At 43.8% G+C, this 9,720-nt stretch overlaps 1 protein-coding gene across 1 annotated transcript; it reads right to left on the bottom strand.

Annotated features, from left to right (window-relative positions):
* Positions 1-5,100: 5,100 nt before the first annotated feature.
* On the bottom strand, positions 5,101-9,165 carry T265_04120 (hypothetical protein; the record flags this gene model as incomplete). Its single annotated transcript, XM_009168778.1, has 2 exons — positions 5,101-5,285; positions 9,069-9,165. The coding sequence occupies 2 exons, from the start codon at positions 9,163-9,165 to the stop codon at positions 5,101-5,103; spliced, it is 282 nt and encodes a 93-aa protein (XP_009167042.1).
* Positions 9,166-9,720: the final 555 nt, after the last annotated feature.

Below are 9,720 nucleotides of genomic sequence, written 5' to 3'. Positions count from 1 at the left end.
TCGTCATTCAGAGAAAGGTGCCAGTTCAACTACCACTGTGTTGCAGCGTCTACATCCACTTAGAGGGCACTGGCATTTGAACTCCGGGATTTCAAGTCGTCCGCGAAAAGTAGACATGGACTTGCAGGAATATCTGAAAGGTCGTTGACGTATATCAGAAACAGTAGTGGAGAACTCTGATGGGGGCCAGCGCCGGAGAAGAGTAGATCGAGTTCAGTTTACCATGGCATGATTTCCCTGATGGGAACGTCTTGATCCAGTGAAGGATTTTCCCTTGAATCCCGTGAAGTTTGAGCTTGTGGAGCAGTGGGACGTGTGGAACTCGATAAAATGTCTCTATAAATTTGAAAAATGTGGCATCCGATATGAGTTTTTCGTCCTTGGCTTGGGTTAAGCTGTCCATGCGCACGAGCATGTTTGTCACGTATGAATGGCTTGAAATAGTAGGCGGTGGTGGTAAGAGTTCCAGACGAATGTTGGGGCCAAATGTAGATAAGGTTCATGGATTAGATAAACGATGAGCAATTAGTGTGATCCTTCATGAGGTTGGAGTGTAAAGCTTGATGTGCGTTCACGGTTCAAAAGACCGCGGTTGAATCGTAATTGCCTAAGCAGCTGGCAAGTCCGACCGGGCGGTTATCTGGTAGACATTTTTGGTGGAATGAATAACACGTATTGGAGTGTGCTGGGGCTCAAAGAATGTTAGAAATTCACCGCAAACAGCTTTTGGAGCTATTTGGTAATGCTCATCCAGAAAATTGGTCAGAGAGCTTAATAGGAAGACAAGTAACCAGTTAGGAACCACGGTGAACAATGATATACCGTTTTGGGATAGAGATAGCTTTCTGATATTCCGGGCAGAATGTGGTACTAGCTCTCTCTGTACGTCTGGAGAACTTATTGCTTTCAAGTATTAAGGAACAGGAAAACTTGAGGTGCATGGACGTGCTGCGTGTTCAAACGACGGGTTGACCGCTGCACGGCGCAGTTACAGAAGAAGAGGAAGGGCCTTGACCTGATTGTACGAATGGCGTCAGAAGCGTTACACCACGTCAGCTTACATGGAACAATACGTCTAGTTTGCTATAATTGATGCTTCAGTTTCGGAGGAGGATTTTCTAATGCTGGATACAACCAAGGCAATGTGGGGAAGGCCTTTGACTGTCGGGCATACTGCTAAAAGGATAGCTTTTAACCGTTCAGTCTTTTGCATTTTCAGGGTTGGTTGCTGTGGAGAGAGAAGACATAATATGAATAGGGATACATGTTAGAGGGGGATAGCTTCCACAACGTTCGACTAGCTGACACAAATGCGAACGGGCAGAAAAGACGAGCTGAGGTGATAGGTATGGTGAAATAAGAGTTAACCGATAGCTAAGAGAAGTATGAAGGTGGTTGCACTGTAGCGATGCAGGCTTTTTGGATGTGGGTTGAAAGGGATCTTTCCCCAGTGATATGATGGAAGTCTTCAGTGAGATCGTCACCATCAAAGTAAGATCGTATCGGGAGTGGCTGCCTTATTCTTCTATGTAGTGGACAGTTTTGCCTTATTCTTCTATGTAGCTGCACAGTTTGGAACTCACTGTAGAAGCAAAGATGTTTGGCAATACGTTGGCATGAAGAACGTGTAAGATGAGGTCCAACCCAACATTAAAGGCGTGGCAAAAAGCCTTAGTGTAGCATAAAGCATCGATCTGCCTTCAACATGCTGGATGTTTCCGAGTTGTAAAAACATTCCCCAGCTAGATACGTATCTTAAAATAACAGGAGCCGTTACACGAACGCAAGGATGGAAGCTGGTAAACGATGCTCGAAAATGGAGCTCTCTGTTGGTGAGATGGCTGCTATGTCAAAAGACCGAAGAACTTTTTGTTTGCCTTCAGCTATCAAACATCTGCTTTTGGAAGCAGGGGCTAAGTGAAGTCCGTTGTATTGCTCCAAATGAACACATGTGAAAACAACTGCCTGCTCGCTCACTCTATCGTCGTCCGCCCGAATCCTTGGGGGCACTTTTGACGAAGTGTGAGATCCTTTATTTTTGATGTTTGGGTTTATGCTATTCAATCTGGCGACTGTTCTGTTTACGCCTCCTTTGAACTTCAACTTTGCTACGCCTAGTAACACGAATGATCATTGTCTCCCGGCCAAAGAACACGCTTCGGCAAACAGTTACTTTATCATCTACATGTGACCAATTGGGTAAGTGGTATGTTAGCGTTTACAGGAGCAAGGCATCTGAACACTTGCTGATGATACAAATGAGAATAAATCGAATGTGGATCTTTCACTTTACTTGCATCGCCGAGCGAAAGTGGTGCACGCAAAACGAGGTGGAGATTACCAACTGTGGTTGTGCCAGTCCATCAGATGGGTGAAAATATGTTTTACAAGTCATGGCTTCGCAATTTTCAAGCGCGGACAAGCAGCATTGACAATGTATATTTTATGATTACGAGGAACCGCCTTTGGAAGTCGCATCAGGATATCATGTGTAGTTGAAGTCTTATAACCCATGGTTGCGTGCCTAGCTGGCGACAATACAAACGTTGCCATGATGAACGCCAACTGGTGGCTCCATTTTTTGGCTATCTAGCCGCTCCCTGGGATTTATTATAGTTCACTGAACGCATGCGCTCTGATGCGAAAGGTTTTTCTACCGGGATGGTGGTAATTCACATTGAGATATGTGAAAGCGCCGCATTATATCCGGACAGGTAGCGCATAATTGAGGATCGGTATCGCTCATAAATATGCATATCCTCAACGATATCATACGACACATCTAGTCGTCTCTGATGATTATAATGCACGCAAGGTGAAGTGCTACTACGCCCAAATTCGGTGAACGAACCTATCTTGTTTGGTATGTCCGACGGACATGACGGTTCCAAACGCCATTCGTGGATCCGCATGGATTGATTTAATATTGGAATTAACGTAAATGCATCTACAGTGTTTCTAACATAAACGGACCGCAGTTGTTTTCCAAATGAGAGATAGCATACAGTCTTTTATTTGAATACGTACGTGCTGGTTGCTACGCCTCGCTGAATTCAGGATTTCTTGTTTGTCTGGTCAATCCGATATACGTACGAAAGTTAATTCTCACACATGGGATGTCAGGAAGTCAGAGGTATTCGACGTTCTTGAGGATGTGGCGATGACTCACATCGGCTCTGAAAGGCGCATATATGGAAGTTGATTCCATTGCAGTCACAAAACACAGAGCACACATTCGAACATAACACGCGACGCAGCATTGAGCCCCTGAGCGCAGCTACAACGTGCGCATCATGAAATCAAATCCAAGGGCACAAGTTCAGTGAGGTGCAAAACAGGTCAGGGCCATTCAGGGGAGCGTGTGCAAGCGGGCTATTCCTTCCTGTCCAGAGCTCCTGGTGAATCGTCCATGGTACCTGTAGTAGGGAGAGAGGCACACATAGGTTTATGTGATCGAAATGCAAGCACATATAGCCGAGTTTCAAAGAAGTCGATTCATGCGCAAGCCGAACTGAAGCAAATATTTGGCCGCCATGTGTCACGTGATCCATACCGTAACACGCAGCTACCCCATACGATGCCTAGCTGCTGAGCAGAGGTATCCAGCAACAGTTTCACGTGGTTCAATGTCCAGGTGGGATGAGCCTCTGCGCAGGGGACTGCTGGTCCGCGGTTCAAATCCGGGCGACGTCATCTCATCACCTTTCCACATTTCTCGTTAGAGCGTTCCCTCATAGGACACTTTTGCTGACAGTCTTGTACAGCACAGAATACGATTTACAAGGAGGAAGTTAGCTTAATATTCTGAGTGCGAAAAGCTTTGAACATGCATACATATCCAAGACTAGCTTTAAGTTTGAATCGAGATTTTCACAAACATAAATATCGATTTCTGGCCAAACTCTTATTGGGAGAGGTTATATGCGTAGTCAAAAGCACGTGTGAAGAAAGGGGGTCGGTGGAGGATAGTTCGAGGAACGTGAATAAGTTTTGTGATGTTAAGTTTACTTATTTGTTTTATAAAGGTTAAATTGTGTATATTTCACGAGGAGGGTGGACATCCTGGAGAAAATTTTCCAAGTTGTTTCATGATATTTTCTCAGTTGCACCGACTGTCCAACTCTGCTTAGTTTAGGTGCCTCAAGAAATTAACCCGTTTGTTTTTGGCTTGTGCATGAATGCAGTTTAAACGAACGCGCTCACTGGCTTGTGCACAACCAACCAATCAGAATGCTGCTTGCGCATGAAAAGCATGACGAGTTTCAAATGCGCGACAACTGGTAATCACATGTGAACCGATGGTGGTCGGTGACCTTGAAGGTTTGCTCAATTAAACAAAAGACCATCAACGAAAATCAGAGAAGAGCAAAGCTAAGAGAGGCTGGTTCCTCGTAAAGTGTTTGTGATGAACATGACTGATACTCTGTTTGTTGCTCCATTCATTATTCTCTTGTTTCAATATTCCATATGCAGTACATATTCGCCAATTCGAATACATACGTGCTGGTCGTTATGCTTCGCTGAATTCTGGATTTCTAGTTCGTCTGGTTATGGAGATATATGTGCGAAACTCAATTCTCACATTTCGGCGTCGCGATTGGAACGATTCATCATACCTGCAGAAATGGAACCATTAGATTTTAATTCAACTGCGCGCCACGTACAGGATTATTTGGAACGATTCGACATATGGTATCCTACAAAATCCGATATGAATGATAAGAAACTCACTGCATATTTCCTACATTTCGTTGGCGATGAGGCGTATACTTTGATCAAAAATTTAGTATATCCTGAATCTCCAATCGATATTTATCACACCGCACTGAAGAAAATAGTTCTTCAAAACTTCAAGCCGATTAACGTTGTAACAGCCGAAAGAGCTAGGTTCAATATGTTGACCCGCTTCCATTCTAATTCGGTTCGTGATTTCGTGTTACAGCTGCAGACACAGACAAACAAATGTGACTACGGTGCCCAATTGGAAGACCAGCTGCGTGATAAACTCATTGCTGGAAATCAGCCGTCGGAATAAAGCAGAAGCTGCTACGCTGTCCGGATCAGAAATTTCAAACTATTCGGCTAATATCTGAACGCCGTTCATTCCGTTACTGGGAAGAGTCCCGCGCTTCTATTTAAATCTCGTTCGTTGCGTACAAGACTTGACTGTGCCAAAACGGCTGATGGTGCATTTTTCAAGGGTAATGATTTGCGACCTGCTACAGGAATAGTACTTTCATCAAATGGCAAACGGATGGTCACAATTCTCGATTTGGATGATCTCTCTTGTCACCGGAGACACATTGACCAGGTTGAGTTCAAAACCAGAGGTCAGTCTGCTAACGGCACTCCTGCTGTTTCAAATACTAATCAATCCTTTGTAGATGATCTTATGGTATCTGAACAAAACGTTGTATCCGAAGGACGCACTACATGTGAAGAATCTGAAGTTTCCATTGCGAGAAACTCCGAAAGATTGTGGTCACATCCACATGCTCATTCAAGGTGTGGCGGATGTGATGAACATGACTGATACTCTGTTCATTGCTCTATTCATTATTCCCGTGTTTTAATATTCCATAGGCTGTACATTTTTGCCAATTCGAATACATACGTGCTGGTCGTTACGCTTCGCTGAATTCAGGATTTCTGGTTGGTCTTGTACCAATATATGTACGAAACCCAATTCTCACGGTTTTATCTGCAAAATCCCATACCTTCCGATGATCTTACTTTTTTTGTTTCTTATAATCAGCCTGTTTATATGCTATCCCATTTTTTGTTGATTGGATTCTTTTTTGACCTGGAATTCTGACGAGCGCTCAACATTTTTCTGGCTTCTGTATACGCATGGAATCGAAGCGTGCTCTTCTAAAAAATCCATGATTGGTATTCGGCGATTTGTTCGTCATAGCAATACCGTGGAACTATATCATGCGCGACCAAGAATAATCATCCGCACCGATGTGTCTATGTAAAGCATAAGCCAGGTCTGCGCCGCTTTTGTGTATCGGATGAAAACTGAACCACCAGAGTACAGCGGATCCAAAGTGGCTGGGCGCTTTCTTTCGACTCTATATCACAAAGCTGTCTCCTCAGGTTAAAACTGCATGATGCGAAATATGAAAGAACTACTGCTTTTTGGCAGGTTATTGGGAAACTTTGACGGCATAACTAAACATCTCAATTTATTGATGTTAGGACCGGTATTAGTTTATGAAGTATCCTTAGCTGAAAAAGACCACTATCCCCAGATGTTCTTTTGAATGAGGCTGAAAGCTCTAAGACAAAAGACCTTTATGGATACTGATTGCCAGCAAAGTCCATAGCCAACCTAACCGGTAACATATTCACCTCTTCTCACAATCACAGAAGCACGTTTCCGGATCAGTCAATTTAATGCTCTCTTTTAACCTCTTAACATACTAGTGTTATTTAACCAGCACATTGTTTTGTATGGTTCTAACAAATTCCCATACGTATTAAATGCGTGCCACAGGGTTCTGTTTCAGTAAATAATCACAATCGATATATTGGCGCGCAACGAAACTGATAAAGCTTGGCCTCACTGCATTACGTAAGGTCATTAGGTGGGAACAAATCCAGCGAAGCGGAGAACGGTCCCCCCTAAATCTCGAGCACGCTCTGATCAATCAAGCCTGGAGAGCTTTTGCCCAGGTTTCTTCCCCCGAATTAGATAACTGCCCAGCTTTTCGACTGTAAACTGCGAATTCAACAGCAAAATACTCTCTTTTGCAAAACTGCGTTATTCTAGGCAAACGCCTTCGAATCTCCCACTTTGAGAAACTCGACTTACTTTCTGAGCCTTCTATAAGGCAGCTTGTATTACAAATGGGGAAATGAATATGGGGGACTGGTTTCTACAGGATCAAATCCCTAATTGGACTCAACTGCGCACGCTAGCTTTTTTCGCTTAAACGAACAATCCGGCAGGAACGGTCAAACGTTCAATCCAAGCAGTCGGTTACTGACGGCCTGTTAATGAGCATTTGGTAACCGCAGACAGGAATGTGGTCTCCCTGGGAAGGGGTGATCTTATGGTTACATCTATTGCAGGTCCTCCCACATTTCCAACTTTCTGCCATAATTAGAGTCCAAGTTTCTTAGATACAGTGATACGTTGCATATGCCTAGCTCTCTGGCACTTTTCGCAAGCGAAAAATGATTTGACTGAGTTGATGACTCCTGCGATCGTTTTATACATACGAGGCATGGCGAGCATAATGTTGGTTATTCGCCAGTAAAAGCAGCTGTCGGAAGTGTTAAAGAGCCTTGGATGCTTTCCGAATTTTGCCGAAAACGACGGTGCACAAAATGAAAAGTTTGACATGCTGTTCTGTTGGCAGATATGGTAAGTCCTAATCATTTAAGGAGGAATGTGTTCAGATGAGCAATTACAAAATAGACCGGCTCTGTGAACACAATGTTAGACTTTCAAAAATTGATTATCATACCCTTTAAATCCTTCCAAAAATAGGTTAACGGTCCCTCACCCGAAGGATTTAGCTAATGTCTTTCTATCACACCCCTTAGCTATCCCAGTTCTTTGGCCATTAATTTGGCAGGCGGCTTGATTGCCCGTACCATGTTAGAGCCGTAATTCCTCCTTGTTTTCTCAAAGAGGCAATCGCATGCAAACTACACAGCCATTAAGATAAAATTGGCTGGCTTCTACTTTCCAGTAAAATCTAATGGATTCCGCAAATCACGAAACGCTACCTTTCGTTTTCGAGGTACCCGTCGTGTCAGCATTTTAAGGCCGCCTACCGATCATTATTCTACCTATAATTTAAAAGGTATTTGAAATTCCTTCGCTGGGGAACTGGAAGCCAATAATCGACCCAAAGTTTTAAAACTTTCATGACTCTGATTTTTATTCTTTNGGGAAACTGGAAGCCAATAATCGGCCCGAAGTTTTAAAACTTTCATGACACTGATTTTTATTCTTTTGTACAAAATAACCTCGTTATCATCACTAAAAATGGACTTCTTTTGTCAAATGCGCTTTATATCTGGGTCCAAACTGAATATCACTAAACTCTGGAGTCTTCTTTTCAGCAAGGAACACAAATATGCCGACAAACAGAGATCGCCCAGTTTTATAAGCCTGCCCACACATGACGCTCTCCACGGCAAGAGGTTCAGGTTTTTAAATCAGCCGCCACTTTAATCAAGCAAAGAACGCTGAAAAATGATTGAAGTGATAGTACTAGTTTGGCTTTCACAACAGACTCTACCCTAACCCGAGCCTAAGGTCTTCGATTTAGGCCTCTGATTGAGCAAAACACGTAAGTTTATCACTCATTTTTCAAAAGGATTGTGTTATATTCAAGAGAGCAGAGCTCAAATACGTGTCACCGTATGCACCATATGCTACAAGCCTGCTGCACCTATTGAGCACTACGCTCACCATTCATCCGAACCTTCGTTAATCGCGAATTCACACAACCTGCAGCGTCAGAGAAGTTAACTGTGGATCGTACGGCCCCGCGGCTCTAGGGCACTTCAGAACAGACTGCCACATTCGCATTTTACGTAGACAAAGATAGCTCGCAGACTTAAGCGTGTTGGCTTATGCTATGCGTACGTAACCTTCAACGAACCTACTGGCAACGGTATTTTAAGCTGCCTTGTGTGACACGGCTTTCAAAAATTGCCATGCACTTGCGGCCTTTCAATTCTACAGGCTTCAATAAACACCGGCATATTGTACGTGAGCAGATCGCCAATAGAGATGGCTGGAACCAGTTTGTCTTTCGAATGGCATTCAAACGCTTGCACAAAAAGTACCAGTAAGAGCTGTCACCTTTAATAATCAACTCTCAAAAACCGAGCAACGCCACAATCGTACTTTCCCTTCTAATGAATGGCGGTGGTCATTCTCCTCATTCACACTTTGTCCGGTGTAAAAGTTAGGGCACCGAGAAATACGTTGCCAAGCTGTCAACGAACTGGTCTCAATCGCCTACTTGCTCAATGTGTTTTCCCGCCCATCTTTACCTGTTCCACCTGGCTAGGCATTTAATTCGGTAAGCATCCCCAAGCACCTGCCAAATCCTTCTGCACTAAGTCCTCTCCTCCTACATCCCCTGGCTCTGAGGGTGCTACTGACGGCACGGCTGGAAACTCGGCTTTGAACTGCATCCCGTCCTCTCGATTCCTTGTTCGGAATAGTAACCGCCTGTGGCGGCGTCAGACATTCTGTTCCCTTTATTCATTACCCACGGTGCTACGCACACTTTGGCTTTAGGCACACTCTCAGTTAGCCCTACTTTATTCACCTACGTTCGCTCCCCTCATCCCCAAATAGTAAAAACTCAGCCATGGCGATTTCAACAACTCACTTACTCAAACGACTGGATAGTTATTTAAACTAGCAATAAATTCGGCAATGTTAACGGAGAATTGAATAAAAAACAGCATTTTTTGAGAGCCTCTGTAGCTGATTTAGGCTTGACTCGTCTGTATCACGTATCCCTGAAAAGCATCACTCAAGTCGAAAGCATTAAACATGGTAAAGGAAGGTGCCGCTTCATTTAATAGCAAACAGAAGGTCAAAATGAACGCGGCGTGATATCCATGGAACAAGTCATTTTGCAAAGCCTTCACCCTATTCCCCAGGGCTCCAGTTGTGAGAGAAAGGTACCACAATCACAAGGGCTTTTCCTTTTTTCTGCGGGACATATCCAGTTTAAGCAA

Source organism: Opisthorchis viverrini (genome assembly GCF_000715545.1).
Source record: "Opisthorchis viverrini unplaced genomic scaffold opera_v5_65, whole genome shotgun sequence".
NCBI lineage: Eukaryota > Metazoa > Platyhelminthes > Trematoda > Opisthorchiida > Opisthorchiidae > Opisthorchis > Opisthorchis viverrini.
The sequence above is the reverse complement of the archived record's forward strand: the minus strand, read 5'-3'. Positions and strand labels throughout refer to the sequence as shown.